General features: G+C 36.0%; 2 protein-coding genes across 2 annotated transcripts in view; both read right to left on the bottom strand.

Annotated features, from left to right (window-relative positions):
• Window positions 1-1,180: 1,180 nt before the first annotated feature.
• On the bottom strand, window positions 1,181-6,818 carry LOC150107640 (uncharacterized). Its single transcript, XM_090392149.1, has 2 exons — window positions 6,807-6,818; window positions 1,181-2,365 (listed from the first exon to the last, which is right to left on the bottom strand). The coding sequence occupies exons 1-2, from the start codon at window positions 6,816-6,818 to the stop codon at window positions 1,181-1,183; spliced, it is 1,197 nt and encodes a 398-aa protein (XP_090248275.1).
• A 5,994-nt stretch (window positions 6,819-12,812) lies between these two features.
• Window positions 12,813-20,742, bottom strand: part of LOC150107639 (uncharacterized) — a 192,569-nt gene continuing 184,639 nt past the window's right edge. Inside the window, exon 5 of the mRNA XM_090392148.1 lies at window positions 12,813-12,851. Coding sequence (XP_090248274.1) covers window positions 12,813-12,851 — 39 coding nt within the window. The remainder of the gene's footprint in view (window positions 12,852-20,742) is intronic.

Below are 20,742 nucleotides of genomic sequence, written 5' to 3'. Positions count from 1 at the left end.
TATGGTTGCATGAATATGCTGAATGATAATTTTTTTCAAGGTTATTTTAAGAAAGATAATGCAAATTAATCATTTATACAAATTTTAGCACCAGGGATTTAACTTCGTATACAACTCCACACCAGGAAGAAACAGCGAGCATGTGTCCATGCATGATTCAAGTTACTAGGACTTCATCAAACAAAATAACACAGTCTGAGATTAAGGAATTTACTTTTGTTAGTTTTAATGACCACCAGTAAGTTGTCAGTTTTAATAGCTGTGAACTTCTAGTTTATTTATTTTTAAAAAAGTATGGTGTTTAAAATTTAATATGCAGTAAAATTAATAAAACGTTAATTATGTAAAATTTATTACATTTTTCCACTAAATTTTAAAATTTATAAGTTATTTTATTTAAATTAATAGTTTCTTTAATAATTAAAAACTGCCATGACTGGATAAGAATCAGTCTTCAAGTGTATCACACATGCGCACAAGCTCACTTAAAGAGAGGAATATGTGTGATTCCTAGGGATTATATTGTAGTTCAGTCTTTTACCCTCGGAGAAGTGCTGTATATTACATCTCAGTATGAACCACATTTTCAATGAAAATTATCTATGAACCATATGAAACAAACAAACAAAAAAAAAACATTACAGATGAAGATTATATTTAAAAACTCTATAGAACTCCCTACTTCGAATGAAAGTCTATCGTTGCTGAGCAGGATTTGAGCTTCTAAGGGTCTTTGCTTCCAGTCTGATACAAATCTGTTTTTCATGTATGTCTATGTGTGTGTGTATGTATGTATGTGTGTGTGTGTGTGTGTACTGACCACATCACATTTGGGCAACACGACGAAATGTCATATTTTGTGAGCAAATTTCACCGGTAGCACTATAGAAGTATGACGTATTGCACAGACTCTCTCTGTTGGTGCGTCGGGCAACTGTTGAACAGAGAGAGAGAGAGAGAGAGAGAAAGAAAGAAAAAAATGTTCCATTGTTTTACCGCAGTGAATACGGACAGGTCCATACGACAAGGAAGAGATTGTCTTTTCTTGCGTATATCTCTCCTGAATGAGTGAAGTGTCTTTTTTCACTTTTATACAACCGTTAAAAATGCCAGTGGCTTCGATATCGCCATGATTGATTGATTTCCCCAATTTTTTTTATATTTAAATTCCCCCCTATCACTACTGTTGACCTTTGTCTTTTAAAGTGATTGGATGTTCACCCCCGGACATAGTTGGCATGGAGGCATAGTTCCGAATTTGATGTAACGATATCAGTTGATTCGGAAAAGATGTATGGGGCGGTTTAACATCCATTGAGGACACTTGAGGGGGTCCTTTTGGAAAACTGATTGGCTCGTAGGGAAAATAAGTCCTTGAGGAGCCCGGCATGGATAACTGACCACCAGTAGATATTGGGATCATTCCGGATTGGATGGGAGTGAAGGCTGATGTTGTTTTGCTGCTAGAAACAGTCAATGATGGAGTATCGTATGCGACCTGGGTTGGAGATAGATGACTCATATCGCTATGATCCCGACCGTTTCCACTATTGCTATTGCTGTTACTCGCACAACTACCAGGCGGTTGACGATGGTCCAATTCCCGAGAAGACAGATGAAGTCTGGTGTGGTCGCCTAAACTTGATTGCAGGCAGGACTCGGAGGACCTCACATGAAGATGATGAGAGGCGGCCACCGCTGCCATGGCTGCGACAGAAGAGGTGGTGTCCCCTAGTGCTGAGTTGTCTGTAGACACCGAAGAGGCGGTTTTCTGCCAGAAGGATTCTGAAGACTGTCCTCTCCCGATCGTTGATGAAGACGTTGTAGACGTGGTTGTACTAAGCGATGGGACCGATAGACCTCGTTTTTCAAGACGGTCGGCGTGTTTCTGCATGTGTTTAGCCAGGTAAGTCTCTTGAGTATAAGACTTGCCGCAGAACTGACAGATGTGAGTCTTGAGATGTTTCGACTCTTTATGCTTTGGTATGTGTTCCAGAAGACTTGGCTCATCCACGAAACACTTGTAGCAGCTGTTGCATTTGTACGGTTTATCCGTCTGATGGCACCTCGAATGAGACTGGAGGTTAGACAGTTGTGAGAATGCTTTATTACAACCGGGATGACGACACTTGTATGGCTTATCTCCAGTATGAGTACGAATGTGTTGTTGTAGATGGGATAATTGGGTGAACTTCCGTTGGCAGATCTCGCATCGATAAGGCTTGATGCCTAGATGGATCCTCGTATGCTGAGACAGATAGGAGGAATTGGCAAATGCTTTAGAACACTGGGAACACTTGTATGGTTTGGCCTCACGCATGTGGATCTGAGTGTGTAGCTGCAAGTCTGCCTTGGACCCAAAGATCTGCAAAAGTACAGACGGAAGAGATCAGACAATATTCCACCAAATGGGTAGGCCTCCCACACCAGGCCAATGACTTCACACAGTTATTCTTCTTTTCTATCTGAGCCATATAATAAAAATATGTAAAGAAATTTTGAATTTTGTTATAATATAGAAAACCAAGGCAGGCTCACTGCAGCTAGGCACTCCTCACCGTGTGCGTCAGGCGTGGTGTGGATGGCACTCTGGGGCTATTTCAGCACCCCCTATACATAAGATTATATATATATATATATATATTTATATATATAAACACACATTAATGACGTGACGACTTTAATATTCTTAAATCTAATAAAAATATTTAAAAAACAGGAAGAATTTCAAATTTTATATATTTTTCATATTTACATATGAAAAATATGTAAAATTTCAAAGATACTTTACATATCTTTGAAAATTTTTAGCTTTTTTATTTGAAATTTTTCAGCGAAATCATTAACATGTAATGACTACCTACCAGTGATTTGATTCTCTTTTTTTTCATTTATTTATTTGTTTGTTTTAGTAATTAAAGTAACTACAATACTAACATATTAAAATTACTAGTCAGTTTAGGTTAGTATTACACTAAATAGTAGAAAATGAATATCAGCCTTATGATATGAATTATTCATATCATAAGTCCAATATATTAATCACTCAGGTGGTATACATGTAATATAATTGTTATTTTAAAATACTAATAATTACATATATTTGATTTAATAAATATATATAATTATTTAATAATTTACCTTCAATTAATAATTAATATATACAATAAATTATTTTATTATATATAAATAAATAAATACCTTTTTCTATTAAAGATAATAATACTTATGAACATAGGATAAAAAAATTGTTACATTTTATTCTAATATTTCATATACCCATGATGCATCAGCGATCATCAACATTTTGCTTTGTTTTATTTTATACTAGGGGGATCCGCACCCTGACGCCTATGGCGCCCCCCGTGTTCCGGACTAGTAGGCCGATTCTCCTTGAATTCTGATGACTCGAATTTTGAATACTCGACACTCAGGATAGCCCCTGAGTGTCGAGTCTTCAAAAAGGGGGATCCTTCCCCCCCCCCCTGGCGCCTACAGCGCCCAACTCCCCGTATTCCGGACTGGTAGACCTGTTCTCCTTGAATTCCGATGACTCGAATTTTGAAGACTCGACACTCAGAGTAACCCCTGAGTTTCAAATAACTTGACAAAAACGTTACACAAAAACGCTACATAAAAACGTTACAAAAAAAAATGTTTCAAGCTGACGTCACATCCGTTTACAATTTCAGCTTATCATTTTATAATATAGAGTAGATATCAACATCTAGATTTTGCACTTTAGAATTTCACTGTACGGAAAAGTTTCTTGATAATATTAGGTTATCGAAGCTAGAATAACTTCAGCATTTGCTAAAAGTTTTCTAGAAAGTAAAATTCAAAGATGCGAAATAAAGTTGCTAAAATAAAAGAGTTAAATGAAAAATATGATGGCAGCTAATTATTAATTCCCCTACCTCCTAATCACGAAGAAATGCAAATTTTAAGAATAATGATACGGGATGCAAGTATAATTAATAAAGAGTCCTGAAAAGTATAATTAAAAGGGCTTTGGAAGTTTGAAGTAATAAATCGCTGTGTTGTACCCGAAAAATGCCATTCCTAGTAGAATTGTACAACGTTGCTATACAAATGGGATGATTAGTGCGAAGCCTAGGTCAAGAACCACTTTGAGTCAAGCAGGGAAAATTTTAGCTCACGTAACAGATATAAATGCTTATTCAAATCGTTATTTTAATTATTAAACACTTATTTGATTCTTACAAATGTTATAATTATGAGCAATTATCGCACATGATTCCAATGCTTTTTAAGTATGCAGAAAGTTAGTAATATATAATCTGTATAATAATCGTCTTAAAACATGTTAAAAACGTGTTTTATGATTATAAAGAAAGACGCAAATACAAATGAAAATAATTCGAGATTTATCTGATTGATAAATCTCGAATTATTTTATTTATTTTTAAGTTAGTAGCGGTAAGTTAGATCTGAGTTTTCCCTCATTGATATAAAACAGATTTCCTTTACATAACCTCTACCTCCGAGTAAGACCGACTAACTCACCTTTTAGTCGAAAGAGACCAGATAAAGGTTCCTCATGTGTTGGACGGAAATCGAACCTAGGTCTTTCCGACCAAAGGGCTTCGTCTATAACGACTGAGCTACGGAGGATCACATCTCATATGTAGTGCCAGTGAAGCCTTTCTGGATATGCTAGTACACTGTAGGAACCCAGAATCTTCCCCATGTAAGAGTACAGGTAAAAGTTTGGCAGACCTGCTGCTAAACAGTACAAGGAAAAACTAAGGCTTCTTGACTAGTTAGTTTCCCCCTGCATGCCATCAGTATGATGTCTGAAAGTCGTTTGCCTCCCATTACATTACACATCCCTTATTAAGCTCTCCTTCCAGACCAACAATTAAAAGGCAGCATATTCAAAAATTACAAAAATCTCCCAAAAGGGGACTACATTTTTGCTAAATTGCACTTCGCTAACATTAATAGTCATAACGGAAATTTAAATGACGTCTACTGTCATCTACAGCCATTCAAACCAGACTTGTTATTCCTAACAGCGACCTCAGCTGCCCGATCTACATCTTACTCAACAGAAGCCTCCTCAGCAAACTCAAGACACTACTTCTCACCTGCTGGTAATGTATCTTAGTTTTTATATGAGATATGATGAAACGAAGTTTCATATCTCATATAAAAACTAAGGGTTTTTTTTAATATACAATATATGAAGAAGCAGTTCTGATTTCATAACAATACTCAGAGATAAAAGCACTATTATCGCCACAGTCAAGAGATTTTGGAGATATCAAGTTAAACGCTTTATTTCAAATTATTTTTATGTTGCGAACAGCTCGATGAGCATGCGTTAAAATTAAGAATTCTCATTCTGAAAGGTAGCTTTACTAATCAACTGGTAGTTAATTATAAAGCAATGAAGGCAATTAGTTTATAATAACGATCAATGAATAGGCTTTCTCATTCAGAGTTGCAGGAAAGGCTCTAGCGGATACACAACACAATGCTTACTGGGCTCGTTCTTTTAAAAATCTAACAGAAATTGGAGCGTAGCTTCCTTTTCTAGGATATTTCTGAATACGTAGTTGTTACTGAAAAGATAAATACAATACAGTCAATAATTGTTAGTTTTGTAAAGCTATCGTAAGCACACAATGAAATTGCGTGTCTATAAATATGACGTAGAATCTAAACTCAGAGTGTCGTGATACTGAACTTTTAGTTCCCGTGTCTTTGTACGACATTATAAGTATAAATAATAATTTTGCTTAAAAATTCTTCGTTAAGACTAATTCCTTATTAATTCATCTGTATTACTAACAGAATCAAATCCAATATTTTGCGATTGAGGAGTATTTCTAATGCAGGTTATTTGTTTTAAGAGAATAACTCTTAAAACAGCTAACATCTGATAAACTCAGCCACTCTTCAAAATGAGTAGAGAAAGTTCATCAATGAATATTTCCAGAATATAAATGAATAATAAAAATCGACAGTCCTAAAGTTGTTGTTAAGTTAAAGTCCTAGAAGCAATCAAAGCTTTAGAAGAAATCTTGCTTGCTTTAGGGCTCCACTTTAGCAAGAAGTTTGGGAAACCCTGCTTTAGATATCCCCCTTTTTTGGAAAATAAATGAATAATAATGGCTTATTAAAATGCTTCTATACAGCATTTTAATGACCCGTCCCAAGCTTTGACTTGGGACAGGCCAGTTTCATTGGTGATTTTTTAGGTGGTACAAGAATTTAATTTTCCAACATGAGATTACCTTCTTGCTTACTGAAGGCCTGAAGTGACTTTCACTCCCCCAGTTATCTAATTCTTACCTTATTCACTGCAGCCCGGTTGGCCGAGTATGTAGAATATCCCCTCTCCAGCCAATAGGCTCCAGATTCAAATTCCCTATGGGTATAGATGTTTATGATTGTCTAACTAACCCTCTGTGGAAAGAACATCTGCGACCCTACCCATTCTTCACCTCTAAAAATTCTATGATACGGAAGTGATCATACAGCGTCACTGATATCAACTGTGAATAACTAACTAAGCTTATTCATAGTACTAATACTAATAAGTTAAAATTGTTGATAATTTTTCGATGATTATAACTAACATTGGAAATTCAATCTATGACGAATCTTATCACACAGCTGTTTATACATGGCACAATATTATCAGAAGACAGAAAGAGAGAGATCAAACTCCTCTTCCATAACGAATTGCTATTTAATAATATTGTGAAACTTATTCGCCATTCATCGTTGAAGCTGGCTTGAAAATATACCGATTATCCTTACTTAGTGTTCATTACCAGTGTTGCCATTATATTGTACTTAAGTATGCTGATGTTGCTCTACTGAATCACTCTGTGATTTTCTTCCCACGACGTAAGGCCTATCTCGAATAGCATTAGTGATGTTGCAATCATTTCTGTCTTAATTCTCCATTCAGAACAACGAACGGTTTTCAAAAGTTCGATATTTAGTTTCTCGACGGATTAAATTGCTATAAATACAGCACGCGCTTTTCCGAGAGGGCTAATTACTTCGTGTTGTCTCTGGATTAATTAGCATCGAATAACACGTAAACTCGTAAAGTGGAAAACATTTTGTGTATTACAAGAAGAATCCCCCTCGGAGCTAAGGAAATGAAATAGTGAATCGAAGGGTGGTAGCACAACAGGAGAGAGAGAGAGAGAGAGAGAGAGAGAGAGAGAGAGGAAGAAAGAAAAAAGAATAAGACAAAAATACCGTGACAAAAGACGGAGAGATCGGGAGAGGGAAAGTGATAGAAAGGCACTGTGACAGAAGACAGAGAGAGAGAGAGATGGGGGAAAGAAAGAAAGAACAAAACAAGGGATTGTGAGATGGAGAGAGCGAAAGTGAAAGGAAGGCATTATGATAAAAGATGGACAGAAAGAGATAGAGGAAAGAAAGAATTACAATAGAAGATGGAGATACAGAGAGTGGGAGAAAGAATGAGTGAGGGAGTGAGGAATATTCACATAATCTTTCTCCGAAACACGAAAAGGGAAAGGATGAAAGAACGCTCTGACTGGCTGATGAGAAAAGCAAAAGAAAAAAGTATGGGGAAGGAAAATAAAGAGAGAAATCAAGGGAATAGAGAGAGAAAGAGAGTGTATTATATATATATGGGGGGGTCCGCAGAGGGGGACAAACGAGGCACTTGCCCCCTGAGATCGAGTAAAAAATTCCACAAATTATAATCGTAAAAGTGATTGAGATATGTAACCTTACACCCTCGACCATGGGACGCTTTGTCTGTCTTAAAATTTTATTACGGGTTGGCCGGTTTCGGCCCTCTGTGTGGTAACCATAGAACACGTGTTTCATCTATTTGCAGCAATAAAACGTGTTTTTGGTTCATCCTTTACTGATTTGTGAAAAAAATGTTCATTACTGTTGTGAACAGCGACCAGTTCGTTTGCCCTCTGTGTCCAGTGAGTCATTGGGTTAAATGCGAATTGTAAATTTATAGTGAAACAAATTTAAACAAAAAATTACTAGAAGAGGAAGCGGTAAAGAAGAAATTTATTGAAAATGTCATCAATAGGCTTGCAAGCGATAGACGGAGAATTCAATTCTTATGCGATACGGGATTATTGAAATTATTATTCTCTCTCTCTCTCTCTCTCTCTCTCTCTATATATATATATATATATATATATATATATATATATATAGAGAGAGAGAGAGAGAGAGAGAGAGAGAGGGTATATGAAGAAGGAAACACGAGAGAAAAAACAGCAGATTAAACAATAAGACATGGGAATGATAGATAGAGAGAGAGAGAGAAGAATAAAAAACGAAAGAAGAAGCAAAGTAGGGTGACTAAAAATGGTGTGTATGTTGTGACTTTTAGGAGGAGGAAATGTTGTGTGCTGAAACAGCGTCTCGTGAAAAAAAAAAAAAAAAAGAGCGACCAAAGGCAAAGATTCCATTCTCTCCAATAACGACATTTTATGCTTACTCGATTTAAACTAAATTTCTCACTATCTCTCTCTCTCTCGTTACCGAATTACGACTTTTCTTATCGTCTTAGGCTTCATTAAACTTGCGCGTGACAATATCTTAACTCCAACAGGTCACGTTGATGTAGTTATTTAATCTGTTTCCATCCCACTCATAGAACTTCTTCAAAGCTACAGTGTATCAGAAGTGAAAGGGCAATCTTATAATACTTGGATTGCATTCCTTTGACGCATGCGTAGCAACAAGATTAACTATCAATCAAGGGGTGAAAAGCAGTTACACGAATATAACAAGCTATAGGATAGGGTAGGGAAAACGAAGTAGAGAGAGGAGAAACCGTTATTATACAGAACCTTACCATAATAATTTGAGCACCTTTTGCTGTAAACTATTCCTGACTTTCTTTAACAACGTGTCATTGATAATACTTAGTAAGAAAAACAACGAACAACATATACAGATGCCAAAATTAGGCTTTTTTTAAATATAAATATTAATTGAAATTAAACTCAAATACCCGATACGTCAAACTTCAATATTGTCAATTATCTTTGTATAAATCGAATGGTACTTAAATACAAAGTACAATTAACAGATCATCATACTTTCAAGATCATTCTGGTTAAGACGTCATAACATTCACTAGTAGCAAGTATTCCAATCTCGTGAACTCTAAATTGCTGCGATTTGTGTCAACTAACTGGAGGCCACTGGTTGATGACAATCACAATGAACGAAGTCATGCCCTTTCCGGACAATTTAACATACGACCCTGTAATGTTCTCCCATTAAAGATAGAGGTGCGGGGGGTGGGTGAGTTGGTAATAGAAGCCTATAAATGTCTGTTTCGCTTGTGATTTTATTACTGTTAAATAACCTTTGGATTACCTTAGCATTCATAGATAAAACAACAATGTAAATCGAGTCAAGGTGGTCTAAAGTTGAATGCTTAAGTCCGAAGATGCCAGTGCTTCTTGAAAAGATGCGATAATGACTCATTAATAAATACTATAGTTGTGAAGTTTAAACATCCTTGATTGATATTGTCTTGACTATTTTACGGCTACTGAAATGGTTTGTAAAAAAAATAATAAAAAATCCACGCTTGGTCTCCAGAGAAGGGTTTTCGGATTATATAAGTAAAAGAAAGTAAAAAGAAATATAGAGGTGGAGATAAAGAAAGAACAAAAGGAAATAGGTGAAAAACTAGAGAGAAAAGACAGAAATGAAAACAGAGATAGAACGATAAAGAAAATAAAGAACTAAGAAATGTGTGTGTGTGTGTGTGCGCGCGCGTATTTGGAGACATTCTACGGGATTTACATGCTTTCACACACACCTGCGTCTCTATTTCTCCCCCCCCCGTTCTGCTTTCTCAATTCTCCGCCTCCCCTCCTTCCTCTTGGTGGTTCTCCTCCTCACCCATGCACATTAATGTTACGGATCAGTGTCCTTTGACATGGGATCCACCACGGACCAACAGCGACGATTACGGCAAGGACGTTGACAACCCCTCCGTTGTGCTTCAACCTTTACGGCTCTCAATCGCCGAGTCGACATCCCCCACCAGCCTTGATAATAAAGAAGGAGTCCACGCAATCACAGGGGGGAGATTACAGTGCTGCAGCAGCTTGGAAATACGCGCACTGTCATTATCTTTGGAGCAGGCGACGAAGCAGAAGAGGACGGCATATTCTGTCGTCTGCCCTTAAGGCTGTAGCAAATGCACTACTCCCATGCCTCCTCAAGTCATCAAACTTCATCCCCCATAAGCGTTCAAAGTTATACGCATTCATTACTTAACCCAGGGCTGTCCATTTGCAAACCTATGGGGGACAGGGGTCGGAATGCCACTTGAGCAAGCTCTCTTCCCTTCCCAACTCAAGTTGCATTCCGGCAGGGACTACAAATTAATGATCCCTGATTCTGGTCAGTGGATGAAATATTCTGTCGATCTGTGCAAATGCTTGAAATCTGTATAAAACAGGAACCGTACAATTTTAGACGATGAGAGTGCCAAACAGGCTTTTATAAGTTCTCGGTATTTAAACTACAACTAACAAGCAGCGTGCCTCTAGAAATCATGCGCAGTTTCGAACAATGAAATGACAGTTGGCATGGTAACTGAAAACGTATCTAGTGGTAGTGAGAAGAATACTTGACCGTAAAATTTCGTTTCTATTCAATGTTAGCAGATCTCGAGATCCAAGTGCTAGTAGCGCTAAGAGTTCTTTATGTAATCGCAGTATCATGCGTTTATTGTGTGAACACTTTTAGATTTAGATAAACGATATACATACATACATACATTGCCGGATCACATTTTATGTGAACACTTTTAGATTTAGATAAAAGATATAGATACATCACCGGATCACATTTTATAAGACTTCCAATCACGTTTGGAAAACCAGCATTTAACTGCCTTTTTTTTTTAATAGTCCTTATAAGGATAAGGACTGGCTTAAAGGGGCGAAGCAAGAATGCTTTTCATCTTCCCCGTTATCTGTATAGGACAGTGTAGGGATAAGGTGTTACTGAGCTATTAAAGTTAAAGCTCTGATCATGGCAGGAGGGTAACAGCAATAGCCAAACCTCAGTTAGAACTTCATTGGCTACAGCACTGCCATCCATTACCCTCCAAGGGTATTAATTACCGCATCTCACGGTCGATTAACTCTCCAACATCATTCCAACCTCTCCAACCGACCTTTAACTGCCTCCCAATAAATATTTTTATTATAATTAAATGCATAGAGAAAAGAAAAGGTGTATTAGATCTTTTGCTATTAGAAAAGTTTCTTTCCAAGCTATTATATTATATTTTTAAAATCTTAATCAATTTAAAATTTACCCTTTTTTTCTAAAAAGAAATAAAATCTAAACATATATCAACAAGTAAAAGGCAGAAAGTTAAAAATATCAACCATTTTCAAATCATAGCTTTCGTTGTTAATTTAATAGCATAAATCCTGTTTGACTATTGAAGACTTCTCTCAAAGAAACGTAAAATACCTCTCTGTAATAGTAGAATTGAAGAGAGAGAGAGAGAGAGAGAAGAAAACAAAAAATGAAAAGGACACACACACACACACACAGAGAAAAAAACAAAAAATGAAAAGGACACACACACACACACAGAGAGAGATGAAAAAAAAAATACTGCGTTTCACTGTTATGCTGCAGATTGTTCTTGGATAAGAAATCTCTCCAGCCCGTCAGTGCATTTAATGAAGAGTGCTTTAACTGCTGACCCCTTGAAGCAAGACGACGTAACAGCGGAAGGACAAATTACCGTCTCAATATCCAAATTGCCAAAATTATCATGGAGACGGACATCAAGCAAACTTTACCCGCGCGCCGCTTCAGAAAACGGCAGGGCAACTTCGAAACGAGTGAATTACGTCCGGAAACAGGAAGCCCACTAGGGCGGGTTCCCCCGGTGTTGGTAACACTCTCCTCCTCCTCCCCTATGAAATTACGGTTTCGGAGCGGTAAAGATGCTCTGCTCAGTATAGCACCTGGCGGATTCGTGTGGCGTCTCGGGTAACACTTAGAAAGACAAAGGTGTTGTATTCACCACAACCCTTAGGTAACGAAAGATACGCAGGTTGCGAATAGTTAGGACGGTTCCAGCTCTCAAATCCCATGACGATAGGACTTGTATGATTAACATTGTAATAATCAAACGACACTTTCCACAATTAATTTAGGAAGTGGGAAATTAGTATTCATGTATTTTCTTCTATTACAATGGTATTTACTGATGAGAGAAAATAAAGATGTTAATAAAAAGAAATGGTTAAAATAGCATTATTTCCTTTTTACACTTAGAATTGGAATTTCGACCATCCTTAGCCAGTTAATGAAAACAACCTTCGATAAAGCCATTAGTCCTTATCCTTATAAGGACTTGCTTAAAGGGGCGAAGCAAGAATGCTTTCCATCTTCCCCGTTATCTGTATCTGTAGAGGACAGTGTAAGGATAAGGTGTTATTGAGCTATTAAAGCTCTGATCATGGCAGGGGGGGACAGCGATAGCCGAGCGTCAGTTAGAACTTCGTTGCTTACAGCATTGCCTCCGTTACCCTCCCAGGGTTCAATTCGGCTCAACGCTCTGATAAAGTCATTGCAGAACTCTTTTAGTTTTTTTTTTATATTTAATAAATATTTTCATAAAATTCACCCTTTTTATCTTATTCTTAAATTATTATGTTTTTATTTATTTATTGGAACCTGTCATTAGAAAGTCATCATTTAATTCAGGATTATTAGTGATTTCATTTTTGTGTTTAATTGTTAACAAAATGTTAATAGTTTTCTGTTTATTTAAAGTATTGTAATATATTATAGTTTAATTGTATCTGAAAATTAGTAAAAATATAAATTTTAAGTTTATTTAAATATACAATTTTTATTTTTTTAAATTTAAAACCATACCTTTAAAAAAAATGTATATGTTTTATATAAGTAAACTATAACACGGGTTTGCGGCATGTGGTCAGATAATAATAACTCTTCAAATTGAAGTTCTGTCCTCGTTTCGAGTGGTCTGGGGGATCGCCTAAGTTTTGGAGTGAGACCTTTACTTAAACAGTGTCATATCCTGTTATGCTATCTCCTATGTAAAGTTAATGCACTTTTTTGATGAGATTAACAACGCCATGTTAGTTATCTATTAGTGGGATTGTGATTGGAGAAACTGAAAAGGCTAGAAATCTTGAAGTTATAGTGAATAAGGAAGTAGTTCAAACTGCAAATACAACACAAAGAACTTGTGCGTAGATTTAGTCTCCTGGATTCTGAGCGGGGGGGGGGGGGAAGAAGAAGCTGTGGAGAAGGCACAAACACGATACTGGAATTATGGTATGTAAATTATGTCGCCTGGGGGTAAATGGACTGCAGACACTGGTAAACAGTAGAAAATGGAGATATGAGGCTTATAAACTTCTAAAAGTATGTTATAGGATGGTTGATTGAATTTGTCGTCATACGGAAAGTGAGGAAAGGACAATGAAATGGATATTCGTGGAAGTTGAATTTATGTGCAGTTAAGAAAGGGATGAGAGCCAATTTTTCTCTTAATAAAATGATGATGACATCTGGTATGAATGAGTTTAAGAGAAGATGACAACTGATGTGGGTGATGTATGGTCGCCCCTGAGTCCTTGACTCTCTGAAGGTCTGTGATAATAATAATAATTTATATAAAAATGTAAAATAAAGTATTATAATTAATTATTTAAAGCTTTATGTAATTGAGAATTCGGTTAAAAATATAACTACTTTCTCAATGTAATTAAGGGACATAGTTAAAAAGAATTAGGTTTAAGATGTAATTTTATAATTATAATTGCTTTGAAGACATCGGTAAAATAAAAATATAATTCCTTTTAAGAGATAATTACTTATTAAAAAAGCATGGTTTGATATATACTAGTTAAAAATCGGCGCACAAGATTATGCAATTTTTTAAGTTCACGAACTTGACGAATGGAGTCAATTATACCAAACAAATGCACAAAAACAAAAAAGTAACACAATACTTAATTCTGATACTAATTCAAGCATTTATATAGCAAAAAGGTACAGTAAATCGAAGCGTGAATGATATTAGTTTAAAACGTATACCATTTTATGGATCTCCTACTGCCGAGAGATAGCGAACCTCTGCTATGGGTGGGCTAAGGTTTCATCATTTTATTTTTACATAATCTGGAAATGTAAGATAGATCTAAAGCGCATGCTTAGCACTATCTCAAGGATCGCGTGACCATACATCAAGATCTGATTTTATGGAGACCAAATATGAACCTTTTTCAAGTCACTTTAGGCAGCCAACAGGTGGGCGGGGGTCTTACACCGGGCTATGAAATGTTGGAGACACTTAGAATTTCGACCAACGGTCGCACACTCTTCACATTCATGCATACCGGCAAACTACGCATTCAACTATAACCGTACATAATATAGGCTAATATGAGGAGGATTTTTATGCTTAATTATGATATTTATTCAGCCCGAAATTCTCAATCTTTTGTGATTCGTCATCTTTTGTAAGTTACATATATGTATATATTACTGTGATATTGCATTAACTTATTTAGTTATGATTTGCCGAAAGTTCGGAATATTCAGGATATTTTCATGGCTTACTGAATAGCGGGAAAAGAATCTTTAAATTGAGAACTATCCTAGAAATTTGGGATATATGATAAGCGTGGGTAATGATATGATAATCTCTAAAGTTACAGGACAAATCTCAAAATGTTCTCTCTCTCTCTCTCTCTATATATATATATATATATATATATATTCTTCTTTGGGAATAAATTGTAATAAACAAGGGAAGGATAATATCTAAGAAATTTCCAGTACATCATTTACAGGAAACGTTATTCTAATCTCCGTGTTCTGCGAGTTGATTCATTTAAAAACATCCAATACAAAATTTCGAAAGCTTTGACATAGCCTTTGCTTAGAGTATGATAGATTTGAATCATCTAGATTTATCTTACTCTATCTTCTATCTACTGTAGGTGGATCTAAAGCATGCGCTTTAGCGCTATCTTCGATCTTAGAGAAATATAGATCTAAAGCGCATGATTAGCATTATCTCAAGGATCACGTGACCTTCAATATCTGATTTTATTGAAATTTAATTTTATATGTGTAAATATCTTTCTTTTTTAGGTGAACAACGAACTCAAAAGAGACATCGAGACAATATGATGCGAAGAAGTTCATATAAAATAAAATGTCAAATATAATTATAATTAAGAATTAATTATTTTAATTATATATGTTTTATATTTTCCAGAAATATAGTTAAATTTTTAAAAACACCATTTAAAATAATATATGTACTTTTTATAATAAAAAGTACACAGAAAGTTTATGAAGTTAGAATTTGTGGAATCAAATCGACCGTGAGATGCAGTCGATTGGTTCATTAATGCCCTTGGGGGTGATGGATAGCAACGCAAAGCTGTACCAATGAAGTTTAACTGAGGTTCGGCTGTTGCTCTTACCCACTTGGGCGATGAGTTTTTGAGTTCGCTCTATTAAGGTTTTTGCCTTAAGGGAGCACTTTGAGTCTCCGGGGAAGGTGTTCTCCGGCACGGCCCGCTGAGGGGCTTTGTCGGTGAATTATTTTCCTCGGAATTTGAGCGGTTCTGCTCGGTAATCGAGTTTCACTGAGTAGAACCAACGCTGAGATTTGGACGGTCTTTCGCCCACGAATGAGTGGCCTAGAGATCGTCCGATATTTTTGAGATTGAACCTTTACTTACATAGTCGATTGATTCATTCAATCCAATACCCTTGGAGGGTAATGGATGACAATGCTGTAGCCAATGAAGATCTAACTGAGGCTCGGCTATTGCTGTTACTCTCCTGCCATGATCAGAGCTTAATTGCTCAATAACACCTAATCCACACACTGTCCTCTACAGATAACGGGGAAGATGAAAAGCATTCTTGCTTCGCCCCTTTAAGCCAGTCCTTATAAGGACTATAAGGACTTTATGAAGTTAAAAAAATTTTTTAGGACTTCCAGGGTAACAAATGGCAATGCTGTATCCAATGAAGTAACTGAGGTTCGGCATGTTGCTGTTATCCTCCAGGGGCGCTGAGATTCGAGAGTTATGAGTTCGCTCTCTTAAGGTTTTTGCCTTAGGGGAGCAATTTGAGTCTCCGGGGAGTGTTCTCCGGCACGGCCCGCTGAGGGGCTTTGGTGGTGAATGATTTTCTTCGGAATTTGAGCGGTTCTGATCGGTGGTGGCGTGTGGGTGGAAGGCCATCACTGAGTGGAGCCAACGCTGAGTTGGACGGTCTCTCGCCCACGATTGAGTGGCCTAGGGATCGTCCGAATTTTTACAGTTGGCTTTACTTACACATCGCCAATGAAGTTTTAACTGAGGCTCGGCTAGTGCCGATATCCAGCCATGATTATAGCTTTTTAGCTCAATAACACTCCATCCACACAGATTTTCTTCATTCAGATGACGGGATAAAGAGTCAAGGACTCGGTCCATCGCCCAGTTCTTTTAAGAACTTTACACAGTTAATTCTAAACTAACTCATGTGTCAGTATTTCATTCGAAGAGATTATGAGAATATAATACTCAAGCATGGCCTGAAAGAGCAATTTTTCAGTATGAACCTAATTATGTTGCAGAGTAAATTCATGACAAGAATATAGTGTCTCCATTTGAAACATAATAGATATAAACACTACTTAGAGGTACAGTGAAGAAAATACTTTTTGAATCTTAACAGAGATTTTCTAATGTTTCAAATTTAAAAAAAAATAATAATTCAGTATTTAAATATCGGTGCACTACTAAAAGACGTCCTTGTAACTTCTGGATCTCAGAAGTTACAGTTTGGCAAAAACAAAGAGTACTGAGATACGAGGTCTTTTAGTAGTGCACCGATATTTAAATACTGAATTATTATTATTTTTTTAATTTGAAACATTAGAAAATCTCTGTTAAGATTCGAAAAGTATTTTCTTCACTGTACTTCTAAGTAGTGTTTATATCTATTTTCAAATGGAGACACTATATTCTTGTCATAAATTTATTTCTACGTATGAGAAAGTTACAAATACGTTGCATAAGCATTCTAATATAATACTACTATATAAGAATATTCGTATTATTCAGAACTTCAAGAGAAGAATGACTCTTGAGATAATTAATTTCAGTTTTCTTTACTACTATCTCTAACGCCAGATGGCGCTATAATACATATATGTTAGTTTACTAGAAGGAAATGCAATAGTATGCCTAAAATGTCTAGAAATATGCGCATGCGTACTGCGAATGTTTAAATCTCGTGATCCAACTGGTGAAAATGAAATAAACTTCCAGTGAGATATTAGATTAAATGTTTTATATTAAAAATTCAGTGGGCGTGTTGATTTCATATTTTACGAAGACTTTGACGCTATCTTCTTTCAAACATTTAACTATACTATCAACCATTGCTCAGGATCAAAAGAAGGGCTTAATTGTCATCCGTGATCGTTATACTAAAAACGAAGGCCGCTGCTATTGATGGAACTAAAAGTTGGTGACCTTCCACTGTGAACTTATTCTAAAAATTCTTAGGGTAAATACGAAGTGTGGGAGCGGTTTGCATTGGTTGATGACATGACCTTTGTGCCTGTAGATCTCTGTCTCTAAAAATAGTCGACTAGAGAGTTGAGGAACGCATCTCAACACCGGTTTGGCTGTTTGCCAATTAGGAGTGTAAGGCAAGCAGGAGCCTAACACCAAACTAGTTTTTAGATTCTTGTCATCTTGTGTGTACGTAGCTATATTTCAGGGACACAATCGGTGCCTTACTTTGTTCCTGCTTGTGTCATATTAATGGAAATAAACAGCTGCCGAATCAGCATATAGAATTGGAAATAGGCCTAAATACAAATTGATGTGTTGCTATAAAATTATACATTTTAATGGGGAACTTTTATGATTTCATTGAAAAAAAAAAAAAACTCGTAACAAACAGAATATGTCTAACAACGTTTTCATAATTATTATCCCTAACAAATACTTATATTTGTTTTAATAATCACTAAAATATACATTTCACATTTTGGTTTTTCCCCATAAGATGTCGATCTAGTATGAATATTTATTATTATTTTATTTTATTCACATAATTGATACTCAGTCAAAACAAGATATCATTTAAACAACAATTTGATTGGTGATACAGATCAATTCAGATTCTACCCAAGAATCTAACAATAGTCTGTCAGGTAGCGTCGTAAAATATAGACTGTTCCAAGTAATGCTGTTTTTTTGTAGGTCATATGGGGTCACTTCGTTGATGTTTAATTGCTGTAAATAGTTGGATAGCTTCTTTGAAGTTGCACCGATAATAATTGGGATAACTTTAGTGTGTTTAAGCCACAGCCTGCCAACTTCGATTGCCAAATCTCGATATTTAGTCATTTTTTTTTTCAGTTCTTTATTGTTATCACTGGGTACTGCGATATCGATAATCAAAACCTGTCAATGTTCGATAATTGTGATGTCAGGTCTATTGTGTTCCAAATACCGATCAGTTTGTATTCTAAATTCCCAGAGAATTTTTGCTGTTTCGTTTTCCAATACAGTTTCTATTTTATGCTGCCACCAGTTATCAGAAGTTTATTATTATTTAGATTCTTTTACGATGTAACTTGATTATTTAATATCTTTGTCAGCCTAGTAAGATTAAAGAATAATTATTATCGGCAAATACAGTTGATGTAAGTCACATCTTGTGTTTTAAATTATGCATTTCTTTTCATCGAATGCTTCGTAGACATTTTATGGAAGAACAATAGAGAAAATAGAAAAAATCGGACATTCAATGCTCCATGGTAGTGTTGAATTCGCTGAAGAGGGAATGCTAAATCATGGGCTTCTATTTCACTTAAACAATTTTTTGGCAATATTTCAATCCCTTCCTATAATACGATCCATATACTTTTCCCAATACGCATAGTAATGTTAGCCGATGAATAGGATACCGGTTTTATGTGAAGTACACAGAAACCATTAATAAAGCAACTGACAGTTATTGATGAATACGGGACGAACTGTATAAAATATTGTACCATCATCAGCGAAGGGAACCATTATTCACCATGTTAGGTTCAACAGGCGGTCCCGTAAGAGCAGTTGAGCTTGTTCCCTCTGATTAGCAAACAGACTAGGAAAAATGTGGGAAACTTGTCCCTTGAGATGGCTCAAGCGATTGAAGAGAAAGATGGTATTAAGCGTTAAGCCTTTTAGTTTGTTGAGAACCTTGCAAATATCCTATTTATACAACAACGCTACACAGAAAGATGGAAAGGGGGAGCTATACAAGGCCAAAGCGGTATATGTACGTTTCTAAACGAGCGATCATTAATGTCCTCTCTTGGAACATCTTTATCCTTTAAAATCTCGGCAGTTTATTCTTTTGGAGTGAAGAAAAACGATTTTCTAATGTTCAAAACGCAGCAATTTATTTTCTGTTCTGATGTATTTGTACGAGTCTTAAATATTTATGAGGTTAGATGGCTTTAGTTAACCAGCGATATTTATGAGGTTAGATGGTTCTGGCTTTAGTTAATCAATGATCAATATAAAAAATAATAAGGTACTGTTTTGTATTGATTTTCACAGATAACAACTGTATACAAACATCTACCACCACACATCCCCAAACGTAACACTAGAAATACAGATCCTTATAGTCCTTATAAGGACTGGCTTAAAGGGGCGAAGCAAGAATGCTTTTCATATTCCCCGTTATCTGTAGCGGACAGTGTAGGGATAAGGTTATTGAGCTATTATTAAAGCTCTGATCATGGCAGGAGGGTAACAGCAATAGCCGAGCCTCAGTTAGAGCTTCATTAGCTACAGCATTGCTATCCATTACCCTCCAAGGGTATTGGATTGAATGAATCAATCACCGCATCTCTAGAAATACAGATCCTTATAGTCCTTATAAGGACTGGCTTAAAGGGGCGAAGCAAGAATGCTTTTCATATTCCCCGTTATCTGTAGAGGACAGTGTATGGATAAGGTGTTAATGAGCTATTAAAGCTCTGATCATGGCAGGAGGGTAACAGCAATAGCCGAGCCTCAGTTAGAACTTCATTAGCTACAGCATTGCCATCCATTACCCTCCAAGGGTATTGGATTGAATGAATCAATCACCGCATCTCACGGTCGATTGATCCCATCTTCAGAAATACAGATGATTTGTCATACTTAGTGATATATAAATATTATATAATTAAATAAATACCGTATAAAGAAATTTTAGAATAACAAAAGAAAAATAGAAAATTTTAATGTTTAACTATAAATATTTTAAATTACATTTTTAAGAACACAATTTTTTAGAAACTTTTTAAAAATTAAAATTTATTATTCGTTTAATTTTTAATTTAACTTGTTTTGCTTTTCAGCCACAAAATACTCTAAAGAGCAGAAAAATGAACTCGTCAATGATGATATATTTGCTGGTAGTGAGCAAGATCTGATAATTACTTAGATTTCCAAAAACAAACAAACCAAAAAATTATAACGCTACCAATCATTAAAGTATAAGTCCGAGTTGTTTATTTTCCCCTAGTCGTCATGAATAAATTCACACACCCCAGCAAATGCAAGAGACGAAGGACCAGTGTCGGTGTTTGAACACTTAGTTGCGGATGGAGATAGCAAAGAGCAAGTTCTGATTCTCAATTATTTACAGCTC

This window comes from Typopeltis vanoorti, chromosome 4 (assembly GCF_054136105.1).
Source record: "Typopeltis vanoorti isolate ZY-2024b chromosome 4, IOZ_Tvanoo_1.0, whole genome shotgun sequence".
NCBI lineage: Eukaryota > Metazoa > Arthropoda > Arachnida > Uropygi > Thelyphonidae > Typopeltis > Typopeltis vanoorti.
This window is presented reverse-complemented; position numbering and strand designations above follow the sequence as displayed.